Source organism: Crotalus tigris, unplaced genomic scaffold, assembly GCF_016545835.1.
Source record: "Crotalus tigris isolate CLP2741 ecotype Arizona unplaced genomic scaffold, ASM1654583v1 scf7180000017940.1788314, whole genome shotgun sequence".
NCBI lineage: Eukaryota > Metazoa > Chordata > Lepidosauria > Squamata > Viperidae > Crotalus > Crotalus tigris.
Genome location: NW_024096732.1, coordinates 268,983 through 287,241, shown reverse-complemented (window position 1 = coordinate 287,241; position 18,259 = coordinate 268,983). Strand labels below are relative to the sequence as shown.

General features: G+C 57.8%; 3 protein-coding genes across 8 annotated transcripts; 1 reads left to right on the top strand and 2 right to left on the bottom strand.

The window, feature by feature from the left end:
* Positions 1-62: 62 nt before the first annotated feature.
* RABL6 (RAB, member RAS oncogene family like 6) lies at positions 63-8,062 on the bottom strand. Its single transcript, XM_039344917.1, has 15 exons — positions 7,507-8,062; positions 7,255-7,389; positions 6,969-7,016; positions 6,535-6,587; positions 6,301-6,392; positions 5,841-5,981; positions 5,016-5,121; positions 4,522-4,625; positions 4,022-4,341; positions 3,667-3,829; positions 3,202-3,405; positions 2,540-2,813; positions 2,165-2,333; positions 1,854-1,912; positions 63-1,491 (listed from the first exon to the last, which is right to left on the bottom strand). The coding sequence occupies exons 1-15, from the start codon at positions 7,634-7,636 to the stop codon at positions 1,267-1,269; spliced, it is 2,223 nt and encodes a 740-aa protein (XP_039200851.1). The 5' UTR covers positions 7,637-8,062; the 3' UTR covers positions 63-1,266.
* Positions 8,063-8,692: 630 nt separating this feature from the next.
* CCDC183 (coiled-coil domain containing 183) lies at positions 8,693-15,174 on the bottom strand. Of its 6 annotated transcripts, none has more exons than XM_039344920.1 (15): positions 15,035-15,174; positions 13,296-13,417; positions 12,940-13,061; positions 12,710-12,787; positions 12,467-12,634; positions 12,250-12,354; positions 11,760-11,882; positions 11,548-11,676; positions 11,291-11,345; positions 11,068-11,168; positions 10,486-10,646; positions 10,211-10,376; positions 9,855-9,980; positions 9,408-9,504; positions 8,693-9,007 (listed from the first exon to the last, which is right to left on the bottom strand). In XM_039344920.1, exons 1-15 carry the CDS (start codon positions 15,109-15,111, stop codon positions 8,877-8,879), a joined length of 1,761 nt encoding a protein of 586 aa, XP_039200854.1. In that variant the 5' UTR covers positions 15,112-15,174; the 3' UTR covers positions 8,693-8,876. The 6 variants fall into 6 exon arrangements, 5 of the variants coding, with proteins under 5 accessions (XP_039200854.1, XP_039200856.1, XP_039200853.1 ...); XR_005556890.1 differs by having other exon boundaries at positions 8,955-9,007; positions 9,408-9,639; XM_039344922.1 differs by having other exon boundaries at positions 8,864-9,504; positions 13,296-13,506.
* LOC120308616 (alpha-1-microglobulin/bikunin precursor) lies at positions 14,618-17,792 on the top strand. The gene is made up of 10 exons (XM_039344934.1): positions 14,618-14,785; positions 15,137-15,279; positions 15,370-15,446; positions 15,547-15,660; positions 16,311-16,412; positions 16,626-16,663; positions 16,751-16,829; positions 17,029-17,196; positions 17,302-17,466; positions 17,664-17,792. The coding sequence occupies exons 1-10, from the start codon at positions 14,672-14,674 to the stop codon at positions 17,696-17,698; spliced, it is 1,035 nt and encodes a 344-aa protein (XP_039200868.1). The 5' UTR covers positions 14,618-14,671; the 3' UTR covers positions 17,699-17,792.
* Positions 17,793-18,259: the final 467 nt, after the last annotated feature.

The window sequence follows — 18,259 nt, the reverse complement described above, 5'->3', positions numbered from 1 at the left end:
AGCTACCCAGAAGCAGCCTGGATCCAGCTGAGGGTCACCCAAAGAAAGGAAACCAGACACAATTGTACAACCAAGAGCTTTATCAGCTGGAATGAGGAGTGCATCACTGGGACTGTTTTTCCCAAAAGCAAAGAGAAAAAGGGAGTAAAAGAAAAAGGAGGGGATCAGCACAAGTCTCTATTGCCAGCTGCATTCCAGAGACTAGGCTCCTGGGAGGGGGGAGAATGTGTGGGGGGCAAGGGGGAATGGGGCTGGGAGGCTTGGGGGGGGGCAAGGGGTCAAGAGTAGGTTTGTCATGCACACCCTCCCCCCATGGAGGGTAAGGAGGGAGGCCAGAGGCCCTGAGAGCACTACCTGTGCCATGCAAGCTGCTAGAGGTCAAGGATGACCTGTGCATTTCCCCAAGGGCGGGGGGGGGGGCAGAGGGAAGGAATGTTAAAAGAGCCCCACTTCAATCCATACCTAGGGACACAAGGGCACAACGGAGTGCATTCCGGAATTTGATCGCTGGAGGCACCCAGCAAGGCCAGGAGGGCGAGTGAAGGTGCAAGAGGGGGGAGGGGAGGGGGGGACACAGAAAACGCAGCTGAGGTGGGACCAGCTGCTACCCAGAACTGGCTGGATTTCAGGGCAAACACACGCAGCAGTGACTGGGAGGCAGGGATGCGGAAAGGGGGAAAGCCCACTTGAGGAGGAGCCAGGAAAGGGCGGACAGCACCCCTCACCCGCGGAAGCTAGCCTCCTTTCTCCAGATGTTCAGCTGCAGACGGGCTTCCAGGGTACACAAACTGGGATAACCGAGAAAAGGGCAGGGAGGAGGGGGGCATTTATGTCTGTCTTTCTCTCCCCAAATTCCCAGAATGAAGCCACGGGTTACTCAAACACCCCCACAACGTGGAGGGCCTCTGCCCCCCCTCCACACACACACCTGGCTGGGACCCTGCAACCTGCCAAGCCCTCAGGGGAGCCATTGTAAAAAAAGAGCACGGCTCCATCGTTTGACGGGCAGCAGCAGCTACTTCGTGTGGGGGACACGATGCAGCCTCCATGGGCAGCCCCACTTTGGGCCGCCTCTCAGGAGCCTGAACCCAGGGCTCCCTGGCTGAAAGGACAGAAAGGCTGGGGGCTTCTGAGCCACTTGCAGGCCCCTCCTCAGCTCCTGCCTCCTCGGGCTCCAGCCACGCTGGCAACGGGCGGCAGAGAAAGGCAGGGGTGGCGGTGGTGGAGGCTGGGAGCGCCTGCCCCGTGCACCTGGCTGGGGGGGGGCTACAGCTCCTCGTAGTCTCCACCCCCCCGCTGCTTGCTGGCCCCAGCACCGCCCCCGAGAAAGGCCTCCAGCTCATCGATCCTGCTGGGCTTGGCTTTGCTCCGCTGGTGCTGCTGCTTGGGCGGCTTCTTCTCCTTTTCTCCTCTGTCCTCCTCCTCCTCCTCCTTCTCCCTGCTCCTTTTGGGCTTGCTCTTTTTCCTCCCTGAAATTTTCTCTGTTTCTTCCTGGAAAAGGAGTTGGGGAGAAAGGATGAACATCCTTTCTACACACACACACACACACGCCAAGCAGCACCTGAACAGGCTCCAGGCTGCCCACCTGCCCCAAATCCAGGCCGTGCCCGGCTCTCCCAGGGCCAGCCCCACAGAGCTTGCAAGCGGAGGAGCCGCCTTCCCCCCTTGGAGGGCAGACGAAGGCAAGGGCTGCTCTGGGTGACAAAAGGCTTCTTCTGGGGGCTGCTCTGCGCAGGGCCTGGGCATCTGTTTAGCCAGATTCTGTGGATTCCTTTAGCTACAGTTTCCAACTGCCCTCAGGGTCCCCTCTGGGAGCTTAGCACTTTTACAAACACACCTGCAGGCTGACCCACCTCTTTGCCAGTTCTCTTCTTTTTTTTCTTTTTCTCCTTCAAAGATTGCTTCTCCTTATCTGCAGCCGGGATGAGAAGGGGCAGGAAAAAGGAGGTTTAGCTTCCAATTAGACACGGGTACAACCTGCGGCAGCATGAAAAGCCTCCAACCGATACCAGGTTTAGTGGGGGACAGGTGCCTTTGTGGCGATGCTCAGCTGGGGAGAAGCACCGTGGCCGCTGCCCTCAGCGTGCTCGCCCCGTGGCTGCACGCAGCCTTCTCCGCAAGGCAGAGTCTGGCCCGCGGTCTGATTTTGGCCAAGGCCCCTCACCTTCCTCGCTGCTGTCTCGGCCAAGCGGCTTATCCAGGCCCAACCCAAAGAGATCGGCCTCGTCCTTCACTCTGAAGGAGCGGATGACAGGTTTGGGCAGCTGGGGAGGTCTGGAAGGGGGGTCCTCCTCGGAGAGGTCTGACAGGTCCTCTCGCACTGGAAATTCCTCCTGGAGGCGAGAGGGAAAAGGCACTTTAGGGCCCGCTACAGAGCCCTTCTTGCCACCCCCACCCCCCTTGCCAAAACGACCCCCAGGGAAGCCATCCCTTCTGAGCCACCTGTGCATGTGTTTCCTTGGGGCGACAAAACCACCAGCTGACCCACAGGAAACAATGTGACGGACCCAGAGGACCGAACTGAGGGCCAGGGGCTTACTGGGCACTTCCTTTGGCTCTCTGACTCCTCGCTTTCAAAGTCCGGATCGTCCATCACGAAGGAGAGCATCTGCGAGGCGAAGGGCCCCTCCGAGTCGCTCTCGGAGTCCTGCTGCTTGGAGGCAGAGGGCGCTGGGGGCGGACGGGCCTCAGGGCCGCTGGCTGCCATCAAGCGTTTGCTTGGCTCAGCTGGAGGTTGGCTGGTGAGAGATTTCAGCTCCGCGGATCTGGGAGGTGCCGAGGGCTCTAGGAGTTTCACGGACTTTTTGGAAGCTCTGCGGGCAAACAGGAAACGGAAAGTGAGGACAGCGCCTGGAGGCCTCAAGGCAATAGCTGTCAGAAGAAAGGGACTGAAGGTTTTCCTAACATATGCATTTTCCAAAATGTACACGTTAACTGAATTTCCTTAGCTGCTATATTTTTCTTTTTGTTTTTAAAGTTTGCCGCATTACGTTACGGTTTTATTTAAGACTTGATGAAAAGTTTAAATGATACATTTTAAACTGAACTGCAACGGTTGTTGACTTACTAAAGCTGGAATTGAGAACTTCTGATCTTCTCCCCTGTGGCAGCGCCCAGCTCCTTCCCTCTCCCTGAGCATCTTGTACCAGGCTGCTGGTACCTGTAGTCAGCAACATTCCACAACTCCCAGCTCCCCTTTACCGTTTTTTTTCTTGTTCTGACCCAGCATCTTCAGCCCCCATGATGGAGAACTTGGAGGATTCTTCTTCCTCACTTGACAGGTTCACGTTTTTGCTCGGGACCAGCTCTGCTGCTAACGGGGGCTTGCTGGACAGACGCTCATCAAGGTCCAGGTCATCCTGGAAGCCAGCAACCAAGGGGTTCCCACCAGGAGCATCTCTGTCACTGTAAGAAGAAAATCAAGGGTGATGACACACCCTGCAAGCAGGAGTAGAAAAAAGCAGGGACAAAATCCAGAAGCTTCTGCTTGAAAGATGGTCTTCCTCCTGAATTCTCTCTGGCTGACAGGGGCTTTCCCAGCATTGCCGACCAACAATCCCAGAAAATAAATGTGGGGAGGGGGCAAGCCCTTGTGGCCACTGCCAAGTGCAGAGCAGCTGTGTTGGGTCCGCCCGCAGCACAGAGCTGCAGAGCGGGCTCTCCTACCTGTCACTGTCGGTGGGGGCCTTTGCTGCCTGTTTCCCCCTCTTGTCTCTCTGCAGGATGGGGTCTTCCAGGAAGCTGCGATCCAGGCTGTCCTCGGGGACAAAGTCTTCTACGCTCTGGACTTTTGAGGGAGCAACTGCAGGGAGGGCAGGAACGGCAGGATCTGGAAGACAAGAGAAGCATCTTAGGGAACCAGCGAAGCCCTGCTAAAGTCTGCCAGCAGACAGAGGTCCAGGCTCAACAATGGGTCTGGAAAAGCTGGCACTGTGTCCCTCTTGTCTGCTCCTCTCCCATCCCCACCAAACTATGGCATTAGGAGCCAAATTCCTGGATGTTTTCAGCACTGCACCCTCACCTGGAGAGGGAGGACCAGTCTCGGGAGCTGGGGAGGTCCCAAAGAGCCGAGCGATGATACCACGTTTCTGTGGCACAGCTGGTGCAGGACTGACTGTGGGAGGCTGGGTTTCAGGCAGCAGCCCTGGCTCTGGAGGCTCAGCAGGGTCCGTGGCAAGGCCGGGGTTGGCCATGCTCTGCTGGGGGGTGCCGGGGCTAGAGCCCCCGGAAGCATTGCCAGGTGGAACCACTGGAGACTGGGAACCTGAGGAGAGGGTCTGTCCATTGGTGGCCAAAGGAGAGACACGTCCCCGGCCACGAGCTTCCATCACTTCGAGGAACCTGTTGGGAGAGAAAACGTGACTTCAGGAGACAGAGTGGCAGAGGCCAGACTTAAATTACAATTCCCAGGATTTTTTTGTAGAGGGAAGGCGAGAGGCTCCCAGAAAAGCCCGAAGACAGAGCCTGAGGTCAGAGGAGAGAGCAGTCACTCCCAAAGCCCAGCGGCTTCATCAGACCTACAGCTCATAGTTCTGGTCTTCGGTCTCCTGCTGCACAGAGAGTTCCTCCAAGGTGGCGTCAATATCCAGCTGATTGGTCTCCAGCTGCCGCAGCAGAGTCTCCCGCTGCAAGAGACGAGAGGGGAGATCACCTGCTTCAGAGCATGCAAGGGGCTGCTTGGGTACACCACCTCTGGGTTGCTACCCTCTGCCCCAAGAGGGAGGCCATGAATTGGACAGCTACTTGTGGCCAGTGAGGTGGAAGCACCCCAACCCAAAAGAGCATCTAGTGATGGACCACATCCAGACAGAGGTTACGATTCTCCTCTGGTTTGTGTGGCTCCTCACAGGCAACCAGGTGCTTGGTGTCCAGCTATAGGGCGCCAGCAGCAGCAGCAGCAGCTCTACTCCTGGGGAACCCACTCCTCTTTTTCCTGCAGAAGACGGGACTTGGCTGGGCTGGGGCCATGCTTCCCCCTCCCGGTCGCTACAAGGTGGGAGCTGGAGCAGTCCTACCTGTAGCTGCAAGAAGGGGATATTGAAGAATTTGTGCAGGTATTTGAGGCCAAAACTGTTCTTCATGGAAGACTCAGCATAACGAAAGTAGGAGGAGCCGTGGGGCCTGTTCAATGTCAAAAGGCGGAGGGGAAGAGGGGAGACAGACTATGAGCCAGAGGCTCCAAAGGGGCCCAAGCAGGCTGATCGCTTGGGACCGACCCTCCAACTGCAGCTGACTCGGTCTGTGAGGGGTTATGCTGTCCATAGCCCTTCCAAGACGTGCATTAATGCCAGATTCGAAGAATGGGGCAGGCAGGCAGCAATTCAACTGAAAACAGCTGTCCAAAAAGGCACAAGAATTGATGGAACATACATCCATTCTCCGGTAGGGCACGTCCAGTTTTTATGCCCATAACCTTACCCTCATCAGCCACCATGCTGGTGGATCCTAGCTTAGATGAAGGAGGCCCACAATGAATCTGCAGGCATTTCATCATATGCACACAGCACTTTTGCCCACTCACATCCTGTCGAGTTGCTGCCGATGGACACTGGCAAAGTCGATGCCAGCTACAGAGAAAAGGTCTGGGCAGAATTCACTGACTGCCTGGGCAGTAATTTGGCACACATGTATCCAGAGGGTGCTGGTGAAATGCTGGACAATGGCGGCTCACTACTGGAGCAGAATGTGCATTCAGACCTTTGCTTCTTTAGGTAACAAGTCCAGCCAGAAGGCAGGTTTAAGTGGAGCAATGAACTAGAGCACAAGAGGGGTATGGCCTCAGGAAGGCTTCCCTGCCAGGAAGGTAGCCTGAAGCTCCTTAACAAGACTGACGTTTTTACCTGTTCAGGTTGTCAATGAATTCCCGCACATCATCAGGCAGGATCACCCGGTGTTCGCCCATGTCCCGGTAATTCCCAAGCACACACACTGGTACATGGGTTGGGACTTTTGGAAGTTCTCTCAGGATGTAGTTGAAGGTCCTGGATGGAAAGGAGAGCTCCTTGAACGATGCTTGTCCAGGTCAATTCTGCCACTACAGGAGGCACAGCAGCCTAGCGCAATATACAGGGCTCTTGAGTTAATAGAGCAGCTGAAGGAGACCCCCTCCTCCCCCCCAGAGCCACCTACTTTATCAGTTCTACTTGACACTCGCAGCTCTTCAGAAACAGATAAAGGCATTGATCACCTACAAGCTTTGTGTAAAGTCTGACAACAAGAAGCTTTTGCATTTTTCAGACCGGGAGCCCTTTCTCTTGTACAGAGTTACAGCAAGGGAATGGAGAGGGCAACAGTCCCTACCACTGCTTGGTGATATCAAACATCATCACGACACCATTGCAGTTCTTATATACATCCAGGAATTCCGCATCCAAGGCCATCTCGGATTCTGCCTGGGGTGGAAAGAGAACAAGATCTCAAAAAAACCCAGCTGCTTCCCTGGATGGCTCACAGCCTACAGGAAATAAGAGGCTGCACCATGTGCAAATGAAGGACGTGGTGCTTTACAAGACAGCAGGTCAGAGTGTGCCTCACCTCCTGAGGATCGTTGTCCAGCTTCAACCCATCTCCCCGTTTTTTGCACTTGCCTGCGGTGTTTGAAAGGAGAAGAACACTGTTTTGAAAGTTGTCGGTCTCCCAGCTGAGCAGAAAAGAGAGCCCCAAATACGTAGCTTTTCCTACACCCCACCTCAAATCTCATCCACAACATTTCTGTCTTTACAAGCTCAAAGAAGACATCCCATCACTTTGTAGAAAGACGAGACAGCAACTGGACAAGCTTAACATGCATTTCCAGGGGGGGCATTCAAGGGAGCACCAGAAAGCAATAGCCACAGGCAAAGAGATGCTTACTCACCGTTAGGAACCCAGTGGGGCAGGTAGAGAAGATGCCCGTTTGCCAATACTATCAGGCATAATCCAAATACTATATGATGACTGTAACATCAGAATGAAAGAAGAGACCTTACCTTTGTCTACCACATCCCAGACTTCAACCTTCACAATATCATCAGTAGCTGGAAAAGACACCCAGGCACATAATTAGAAAAGATTGCTCAAATGCAGTTAACTCGAACACTGTTAGAACTACCCTTGACCCACATGGCACAGAGCAGATGGCTGAGTGTGTTTTAAAAAATGAGGAGAAACCTATACTGGCAACGTGCCTTTAGCAATGAGGGGACTCTAGCAACACGCGGCTCAGACAGCAAAGAGGAAAGTGCTTCTCCATCCCCAACGGCTGGCAAAACTCACTCTTATAATTCCAATGGATGCTGGTGACTTGGATCTCCTGGGTTGGGATATATTCCTCAACAAATTTCTTTCCTTGCAGCCGATGCCACAAAGTGGTCTTCCCCGTGTTTCTGTCACCTCGGATGACAATTTTCACTAGAGAAAGAAAAACTGAGGAATTAAGGGAGCCCTCCGAGCCAGCCCAGCCACTCCCGTCCAGGGCCCTCCGGGACACGGCGGGACTCTCTTCCCCTCCCCGCCACCGCCGCTCACTGTTATACTGGACGCCTTTCGCGAAACGCCGCTGCAGCGCCTGATTCATGGACTGCAGCCCCGCCGGGATGGGCCTGTCCCGCCCCGGGGCCTGCTCGGAGCCCACCAGCTTCTTCAAGGCCGACAGCATCGTGAGGCGCGGACCAGCGCTCCGCGGTTGCTGCGCCCGGGCCGGCGAGGCCGCCTACTTCTCCGCCCGCGGCCGCTGAGCCGCCGTCCTCCGCGCGGTCCGCGGAGCCGCCGTCCCCGTCTGGGCAGCCGGAGTTGCTTGCACGGCGGGCGCCTCCACTGCCGCCGCCGCCATCTTCCCTTTCCCTCTCCGAGCAACCAGGAAGGCGGCGCCGACGCAGGACGCGCGCGCGGAGCCGGGCTACGGCAGCCCGCGAGGGACTTGGCGGGAGGGATGCCCCGCCAAAGCAGGGCGGAAGCGGATGTGTTCCGGAACTACGGGAATCCCACGAGGACAGAAAGGGATACTTGAGCCTGTTGAAGCAACCGCGCCGTGGCGGGAGGACGAAGCCGCTCCGCTTTTAAACCACGTCATTGCCCCGATTTGCCTTCTACAGCTCCGGATGTAGGAATGGGGGGGGGGAACGGAGGACAGCAGCACCTTAGCGGATTACGGCAACCAGTTCGGGACGGAAAGGGCCGGAAACGCGGGATGGCGCGCGCTACCGTGCGTCATGTAGCTTAGCAACCAGGCAAGCCGCGCAGTCTTAGGACGGTGGCCCGTGAGGACAATAACGGCTCCTCGAAAGGCGGACTCCGTCCTTCGCTGGATGCTGAACTGGGAGCCGTCAGTAGGCGGCCTCTGGGTCTGCTTGCGCCCCCAAGCGGCCGCCTGGGTGTCTGCAGGCGAAATGCAGCCGCCCCAGGCAAGCCGGGCGGCGCCACCGTCCCTGCCCAGCCGCTTCAGCCGAAGCCCCCGCAAACGTGGCTCGCGGTCCCAGTTCAACGGATCTGCCTCCGAAAGGCCAAATGAAGTCGTGGAATAACGTGCCTGCAACCTCGGGGCCACCCACAAATCTCTCCTACCCAGCCCTCGTGTGTGTGACTGGCGGAATAAGATTTACGCAACGTTTGCGCCCAAAGTTGCACTTTCCCAGCCTGAACTGAACAACCTCCCTGTTATCGCCTTTATAAAGAATTCCGCACCCGGGAAGATCGGATTCAGAGCAAGCCAACATCAACCTCTTTTTGCCTTTATTCTCAATTTGTGGAAACATGGGAAGACTTCTCTTTTGCACATTCCATAGGAGGCGTGTTTAAAACACGTTCAATATCATTTTAAACAAATACAGATTAAAAAATAGAGGATAGAGTCAAATCTCCATTTCCGAGAAATAAGGGCAGCCAAGTTTTTGGAACTCTCATTTCTTGGCCCCTCTCTGCTTTTTCTTAGTCACCTTGGTCTTCTCCTCAATCAGCTTCAGGCCCTCCTTCTTGATCTCCTCCCGACTGGGCACGTAGCTGTGGTCGATGTCCGCAAAGTGAAAGGCTTCTGTGGTGGAGGGTTAAAGAGAGACAAGGGGAGGAAGGAACCCACGGTTTGGCCCATAGGCTGACCCTGTGGCAGTGGGTCAGGCAAAGAAAACCTCTGTTTCACCCACACACGGTGGCCACCTGCTGAGCTGGACTGAGGCCAGGCAGCCCCTACTCTGCTGCTCCAGAGTGGATCCAGTACGGTGAACCTTCCCTGGGAAAACACTCAAAGGCTGTTTCACAAGAAAGCCTACGAAGAGGCATCTGGTGGGAAACTCCCAATAAGGCATAACTTTCTGATCTGGCAGCAATAGCCCCCCCTTCCTCCCTCCCCCAGTGAAGCTCAGCCCAGAGCTGCATGAATGCCAGTGGGGAGCTTCTGGGAGCCCATCCCTTGCTGACCCCAAGACAGGACAGACCTCGGACATCCTCTTCGTCCTCATTGAAAGCGATTCTCAGGTTCTGCTCTTCATCCCCAGTGCTCTCCTCAAGGAAATTCCGGAGGTGGACAAACGTCTATCCAAATTACGTATTAGAAGGTGGCAGGCAAGACATTGAAACGGGCAGAGGGGGCGGAGAGAGCGGGATGCCCACCAAGATGCCCATGGCCGCTTCAGCCCAGAACTTCCTTGTCAGGCTTGGGGTGACTGCCTGGTACGCAAGCAGGGATGGGCTAAGTCAAGGAAGTGGGGGGGGGGATTGCCCAGAACCAGCTTGGCAATATCACAGGAGGCGGAATCAGGATCCTGTTAGTCCCTGGATCACATTCCTGGGACACATTTCCGCCACCTTGCAGGGAAGCCCTCTGGCTCCTGGCCCAGCATAAAGGCAGCGACTGCAGCCTGCAGCTGGAGGAGAAGGCTCACCTCGTCGCTCTCGTCTGCGCTGAATCTGTCGGAGGGCAAATTGAGCATCATTCGGCTCAAATGCAGAAGTTTTGTTTCACAAAACTGCAGCTTCTCGAAGACATCCTCCATCTTGGGGAAGCCCTCCTGTAAAGCAGGGGATAGAGGTCCAGGTCAGACCCGCTGCACCTGGGCCCACCCTCCAGCTCCCCACCGTTTCCTCTGCAGGAGGGGCCTTCCCCATTGGCTCTCCCATTGCATAAGGGGCAGGGAAGAAGAGAGGGGGGGACAGGCAGGGGGCTTCTGGGGGACCTGCTCTGGGTCAGGGCCGGCCGAGGGGCTGCTGGCTAGAGAAACCCTCCGAGAGAGTGACAGACCTGGCCAGGCACATGGATGTCACACAGCCTGAGGATCAGGTTGTCGACCCCGTTCTCAAAATGGAGGAGAAGCTCCTGGTTTTTGGAGGCCTGGCCATGGACCCGTGAAAGCCGCTCCTCCTCCTCCTCCAGGTTCTTCCGCAGATTCTCTTCTAGCTTCTTTGAGCTGGGAGGAGAAACCACTTTACTTTGGGTCTGTTGGGTTGAGGCAGCCAGAGGTGGTGCTGAGGCATTCTCAGTCCTGGTGCCTCTGCTGATGAAAAGGTGGCAGGTACCTGAGGAAGCCCGGGGACTGGTGGAATGTCAGCTCGGCTCGCTGCAGCTCCAGAGCCTTCAGCTGGGACTTGAGGCCTCGTCGCTTCTTCTCTGATTCGGCGATCTGCTGCTGAAGGTTCTCCTCAGACTTCTTCTGGGCCATGAAGCGCCCAGCGATATCCTGGCAGGAAAGGAGGGAGAGAGGGGGAAGAGAAGACGGCGTCTGTGGGCCATCCTTCCCCATGCTTCACCTCCCCAACCCGCTCCTCTCCCCTGCATCAGAGCATCCTTCCCCAAAACACGGGTGGGGGCTTCAGCTGGTGTCAGGGGCTTAAGGAGAGAAGCCAAGCCAGAGACTGGGGAGCCGGGAAAGTCCTGCCTGCAAGTGAGAGGACTCCACCAGGTGGCAAAGCGGGTCGTTTTCACCCCCCTGAAAGAACTCCTAAAACGCAGCTCCTGAGGGTACTTTTGGAGAAGAGGAAAAGGGGGCAACCAGGATGTGGGGCTGCTGGCGCTCCCCTTGCCCTGCTCACGGCTGAGCTTTGGAGGAATCGCGTCAGAGCAAAGAAAAAAAATGGGCTGGGCTGAGCTCCTGGACATACCCAGAGATGCGAGCACTGCACGGCACTTTTGATCTTCTCCACCTCGCTGGTCACTAGACCCTGGTACTCAATCTGGGCCTTGGAAGCCTCCAGCTTTGCCCCTGGAAGAACAGTAGACCTGCAGGGGGGTTCGACCCCAGCGCTCTCCGTCTCCAGGCTGTGCCCTCTCAGAGGAACCTTCAACGTCTGACGAGGGCGGCTGGGGGCGCACCGACCTGCTTACCCCTTGTTCCTTCACGGATCATCAGGGCAGGGAAGTCCATGTCTCGCCGGGCTTGCTGATAATGGAAGCCAAGCCATGAATTAGAGGAAGGTACTCTTGCAGAAGGCACCCAGAAGCCCCCGGGGGGCTCAAGGCCTCAGCCCTGAGCTGTGTCCCCTCAGAGGCAGCCTAAATGCGGAGGGTCCCCTCAGAGCCAGACCCCACGCCGGCTTGTTGAAGGAGGCCAGCAGGGCTCCAGGCGCCTCAGAAGGACTCACCGTCCGACGGTGCCTCTCAACGGCATCCTTCGCACGGATCCGCTCTATCTGCTTCCTCTGGATGCTGAGCGAGTTTTCCCGGAATTTCCTCTCCGCAATTAACTCATTTTCTGCCTTGGCCATGTCCATCTGCAGCCACAGGGGGAGCGAGGGATGGGTGGGAGTGCCGGGCAGAGGCTGACGCGGCCGAAAACTGCTCCGGTGGCTCTCACCTTGGCGGCCTCCGTGGCTTCCTGCATATCCTTTGCCATCAGGTCCATCCCCTGCAGCTCCATCTGGTAGGTGCCTACCCGGCGCGCCAAGGCATCCAGGACAAAAGGAAGCTGAGAAAGCTCCTGCAGGGAAGAGGAGATTTTGGAAGCAGCAATGGGGGGAGGCACCCTTGTCCCGGGCACAGCCCTCAGGACTGCTGCTGAAGCAGGAAGGAAGGGGGACTGGCCCTTCCTTCCTTCCTTCCTTCCTTCCTTCCTTCCTTCCTTCCTTCCTTCCTTCCCCTTCCCTTCCCTCCCTCCCTCCCACCTGGCATTCTCTTTCCAGTACCCACAGGGGAATGCTTCTGGCAATGAGGTCAGTCCTGCGGAGTGCCCAGAATTGAGGCCCCCCACCCCCCTCCCCAAGCATGAGGAGGGAGGGACTGCCACAATTTTAATCAGACCCAGCATCCTCTGCAGAGGTTGGCCAGAAGCACCAAACTGGACTCACAGCTCTCAGCACGTCCAGCATCTTCACGTACAGGATGTGGACCTTGTCTGCCGTCACAATGTTCACCTGCATCTTCTCCATGTTGTTCTCCAGCTGACGGATGGTCTGCATGCACAGAAAAGGCAGAGGGAAAGGCACCCCACCCTCCCTGGGCATTCCAGGGTCCTCCATCCCAGGGCAGGGCAGGGCAGGGCAGGGCAGGGCAGCTGGATCTCACTTGGAGCTGGAGCTGGACCTCAGGACTGGCCATCTCCAGGTCGATGAGGTCCTGCAGCGTCACCTGGAGCTCCTCCAGGCGTTTCCCCCGGCGCTTGACTTCGTACAAGAGGACGTTGTGGGTGTTCATCCGGTCGAAGACCCGTTTGCTCAGGGACTCTCGAGCTTGCTAGGAAGGGGTGGAAGGGCCTGTTGAGGAGACCTGGAGGGAAGGTGTTGGGGAAAGGACGTGCCCACCAGTTACCTCCACCGTATATTCCGCCAAAGCGATTTTCAGCCGCTTCCTGTCCAGGCAGGCCCTGCTGATTGTGACGTGGTCATACTACGAGGAGCAGAGAAAGAGAGGCAAGAGCTGCAGACGGGACGGCTGAGAGAGCTGGGAACAAAGCAGGCGCCACCCTGCCTCCCCTCCTCTCTGTTGTGCAGGGCTTATCTGGGCCAGGCAGGCGTGTGGGGCAGACCCAGAGCGCTCACCTTCAGCCCCAGATTCAGCTCATGCATCTCTCCCTGCAGGGTGGTGCGCAGAAAGCCGATCAGCTCCCTGTTCTTGCGCACGGCCTCCTCGCTCCCGTGGGTGCGGAGCTTCCTCCCTTGTTCTGGAAGGAAAGGCGGGTGGAGGGGACTCGCAGGAGCCACCGAGGGAAGAGGGCCGCTGCACTGGGCAGGCCGAAGCCAGCCAGGCCCTTCTCGGAGGCCGTCCCATAAGCAGCAGCCCACTTGCAAGACCCACTTGCAAAAGGCCAGCCGGGAGCATTTCCCCTCCCCTCCCCAGTGAGGAAGAGGCCAGGATCCGCCAGGTGGGTGCCCTCGGAGGGCCGGAGAAGGGCTACCTTGGATGTGAATGATGGACTGCAGCTCACGGATTTGTTCCTTCAGGTCTTTTTTCCTCTTGAACCTCATCCTGAGTCCTTTGGATCGCGCCTCCCTGAGCTCCGGAAAAACCCTTTCTGCGCTTCAAGGGAGACAGGCAGCAAGTGCTAGCCAAGCTCCCCTCTCGTTCCAGCCTGGCTTTGTGCAGCCTCTGCTGGGGCTCTGTGACATCTGAAGGGAAATTGCGATGCCTTTATGTGTCACATGAAGGCATCACAATCTGAAGATTCCCCCTGGAACCCGTCGGGACGCTCTCGGCTGGAATTCTGCCTTGAAGAGCCAGCCAATTCTTCTGCAGGGGCCGGTCCGGGGCTCCCGCACACTTCGCCCCAGAGCGGGTCACTCCCAGCTAGCGAGGGGAATGGCCAGCCTAATGTGTGACCGAGGGGGCCACCTGATCCCTGCCGGGAAAAGCCCCCCGTTCCATCTGGGCCTCGCTTAGCCAAGGCTTCTGGAGCTCTGCTAGCCCCTGGTTGGAGCTGGCTTTCCCCAGAGTGTCTGAGGCTGAGGTGAACGGCTGCTTCAGCCCCTTGGCCCGGAAAGGGTCCCTCCTGGCTCTGCCTGAATCCCATCTGGGCTGAGCGGCCTGTTTCCTGTGTGGCTGGCTGAGCTGCCAATCTTTTCAGCCGGCAGGCAGCGATGCTGGAGATCTGTTTACAGCAAAACCAGAGGAAAATAGCCCATTTCAGATTTCGGCCACTTCCAATGAATCCTGGCTGCTGGCCTGCAACAACATGGTCTGTTTAGAAACCAAGGTCCAAACTGAAAACCTTGGAGGGCTTGCAACCTTGGATGTGGGTTGCTGTCTCCCGCTGTTTGCTTTGGTTAATTATTCTTGGGACAAGGAACACAGGCAGCGAGGGAGGGCTTGAGGGTCTGCAGGCTGACAGAAAGACCCCACGGTGTCAGGATGCCTTTGGTCAATCCAGATCAAAGCAAGAGTCTCCAGGAAGGGCCTTCTGCAAAGGACCAGGACGGAGAGCTGCCCACCGGGACCCACTGCTAAAAGGCGGTTACTGTCTTGCAATCAGGCCAGGGCTTGGCGAGACCCCCCTTGCCTCAGCTGAATGGACTAGGAACAGTGGGAGGGAAGCCCCCTTCCCTTATCCAAATAAATACATTTCTCCGCCCCCCCTCTCAAATTCAACTGGGAGGTGCAGGGGAGCCCATCTTCAGGCTCTGGGGGGGGGGCATCTATCGCAAGGCCGTTCACCTTTGGTGTGGTGAACCCGCAGACCAAAGTTCGAATTTCCTCATGCTAGAAAAACAAAGCTGCCCCATTGCAGCCCCAGAGCTGCCCGCAGAAGCTGAGCAGAGCAGAAGTACAGCCACAGCCATGAAGCCGCCAGTGCTTCTTCTCGTCTGCGCCACCATTCTCCTCTCGACCAGCGGCAGTCCAGTCGCTCCAGCTGACCCCATCCAAATCCAGAGGGATTTCGATGAAGCGAGAGTAAGACCCCTTTGTGTTGACAGGGTAAAATGAGGAATGGGCTTCAGGTGGCCTCTTAAAGCTCAGTCTTCAATCTCTTTAACCATTTCTGTCATTGTTATGGATCTGGCGTAAGCCCCCTTCTGTTTGCACTTAGTCCAAACAGAACAGCAAGGGCTGGAATTCTAGCTAGCGTTACCGTGAGGACCCCCAACTCCAACGGAGGACAGGCACAAAAATATGGTTGCCAAGAGCCACAGAAGCACCAACCTGTAAGAGTAGAGGAAAACTCCGCTGAAGAAGTCTGCTTTCCGCCGCAAGGCCTGCACTGGACATGGTTTTAGCATAAGCTCTTTTGGTTGTCCTCACCAGGTCTACGGGAAGTGGTACGCCATCGCGCTCGGCACAACCTGCAAGTGGTTGAAGAAATATAAGGAGCACTACCTGATGGGGACGCTGATGGTGGCTCCAGGGGACACCAGCAACGAGCTCTCGGTCACCTCCACGAGGCTACGGTAGGTACAGCCATCACGGCTGCAAGACCTGCCAGTGATTAACACCACCTAATCAGTTCTCAGCCACGCTCTTCCCCCCCCCCCTTGCAGGCAAGGCACCTGCAGCCAAGCGGTTGGAGTTTACCAGAAGAGCAGCACCCCCGGGAAATACCATTACTACAATTCTAGTAGGTTGGGAGAAGGTGCAGGAGTGGGGTTCAGGCGAAGGAAATGGGGGGGGCTGCTGGGGCATCGGAAGGGGGGAAATCACTCTGCCTCCCCCCCCAGGATGGGAAACCCACAGTGAGGGCTACGTGGCTCGCACCAACTACGATGAGTATGCCTTCCTCGCCTGGAAGAAGAACAGCAGCTACGGCTACACCGTCACCACCCAACTTTATGGTAGGCGGCTGCTACAGGGATGGAAGCCAGCCCGGAGCCCTGGGTGCAAAACTGAACATGGGTGGGGGGTTCCTGGGACAGACGGCTTGGCTCTCTACTTTCGGGGCCAGAGAGGAGTTGCTGAGGGCTGCAGACACCCCATGCAGCACCTCCGGGGCAGCCCTCCGGATCCGACTGGGGTCTCGCCTGCCTCCAGAAAGACCCGCCTCTCTGGCCCCCAGCTGGAGACATGCAGCGTCCCCTTGGTCCCCTGCACAGGAGCCCACCTGGGAGTGGCAAGCTGGGGGCTCCAAGATGGGTTGGGGCAAAGGGCAAAGGAAGGCCACGCCCACAGCCTTCCTGTTTACTCTGATTTTCAAGAGGCGGGGTGGGGGGGTGGGCAGGAGAATTTGCCCTCCGGGGCTGCCGGGTCAGCCTCCCCCAAGCGGCTGGGTGGCCCCTGGCTGCTTTGGGGAAGGACAAGGAGGCTGCCTCCCAGAGCCCCAAAAGCTCAGCAGGAGCCCTGCCACACAGTGCTGCCACCGCCGGCCCTGTCCATCGCATGTATGAAGAGGTAGTCTGCTATTGAAGATGGAGGCTCCGTTCATCGTTGAACAGATGGATTCCATATGGCGGGAATGCCAATGCCGTGCGCCTCTTGTCCGTTCCAGGGAGGAGCCCCCACCTGCCCCAGGACCTGATAGAGGCGTTCAGAGAGTTCTCGGTGACACTGGGCATTCCCCAGGACTCCATCTTCACACTGACGGAAACAGGCAAACCAAAAGCTAGAGGGGAGGAGGGGAAGGGTCTTCCCAGGCCAGGAGAGGTGGGGGGGTGGAGAAAGAGCGAGGGAGGGAGCCCCCCCCCCCGCTCATGCCACACTCTTTGAGGCTGTCTGGCTGGCCTGCCCCTCCTTCCCTCAAAGGGCCACTGGCTGTGGAGACCATGCCCCCCCAGACCCCTCTGACTGCTTTCTCTTTCCTCAGGGGAGTGCGTCCCCCCCCAGCCAGAACTCAACGTGCAGGTACACAATTTCCTTGAGAGGCCTTCCTGGGCTCAGCCCTTAATCCCCCCCTCCCCGAATTCAGGACTGGCCCATTTTCTCCCCCAGAGAGACCGGAGGAGCACCTGGGATGAGGAAGCAGGCTCTGCCGATGGTTCCCCATCATTTGGTGGGGGCAACAGGGAAGGTGAGCTTCCCAGGGACCCCAGGAGGCCTCAAACCCCCAGCTGGCCCTCCCTGGGGGATCCTCATCAGATGGGCGGTCAGTGACCTGGGGGGGGGGACCAGCAGTGCGGGCATGACTCCGATCATGCCTGCTGGAGGTTCCTGCTCCTCTGCCTGAGACGGCTCTCCTGGAGGCAACTGGGCTGGCTCTCTCCCCACAGATTTCTGCCTGCAGCCCAAGGACGCCGGCCCCTGCCTGGGGATGGAGCTGCGCTACTTCTACAACACCACATCCCAGAACTGCGAGAGATTCTTCTATGGCGGCTGCCGGGGAAACCAAAACAACTTTCCCTCGGAGCGCGGCTGCCTGCAGACCTGCCGGACGGAGGGTGAGTGCAGCAAGGCCAGCAGAGGTGGGGGGGGGGGTTTCGTGTGCCCCCCCCCGTCCTGCGTTGACCCTCAGCGGCAACTTCTCCCTCCCTCTCTGCCTGCAGCCGCCTGCCGGCTGCCCATCATCCCAGGAGAGCCCTGCAAGGACACGTTTTGGGCCTTCGATGCCAAGCAGGGCAAGTGCCTCACCTTCCGGGGCTGCGGAGGCAACGCCAACAAGTTCTACCTGGAGAAGGAGTGCCAGGAGTACTGTGGCCTCCTCCCCAGCGGTAGGTGGGGGAAGAAGCCCCTGGCGGCAGTTTTCCATGGGGGGGGTTGATGCTAAAGGGGAGGGAGAGCGAACGAGCGAATGAGAAATGGAGTGGGGGGGGATCCTTGATCCAGGCTGGGTTCTCCTGAGCTCACAGGGGGCAGTCTGGGGTCTCCCCCTTGCCCCAGGGACCAACCGCCCCGTCTCCCCCTGCAGACGGGGAGGAGTTCTTGCGCCCGTCTGCCCTGTGAGAGGCCAGCAAGCGAGAGGAGGAAGCAAGAGGACCAGCCCCATTTTCAAAGCCGGCTTCCTGCTGGCATCAATAAACGCAGCTGCTGGACCAAAGCGAGCCCGTCTCCTCTCTCCGGGACCCTCCCTCTCCCTGGCATGATCCCTGGGGGATTTCAGGTTGCTTTCTCATGTCCTTCCACAATCTTCTCTGCAGCCCTGTTTGCCCCTTCCTTCCCCGCCCCAATGGCCGGCTCTGGCCACGGAGTTTGCTTGCCCTGGCTCCTCCCATCTCAAGCCCTGGGCCGGGAGGGGCGGGGAGGGGGGGCTTCTGCCATCCTCTCCCTGCTGGCTGTTTCCCCTTGGAACCAGCAGGGGGTGCCGGGGGGGGGGCAGCACTCTATATTCCCAGTTTTCTCTGGGAAGGCAGCAGTTGCCCTGGGCATCCGTGGCATGGAGTGCCCCTGCCAGTCAGCCAGGAGCCAAATCCTATAAGGTGCTTGCAGGTGGGGGGGGGGCCTTTGCCCCTCCCCATCAATTGTTGCTTTTTTCAGCATGCCTTCGCTCCAGTCCTATCCCGGGGT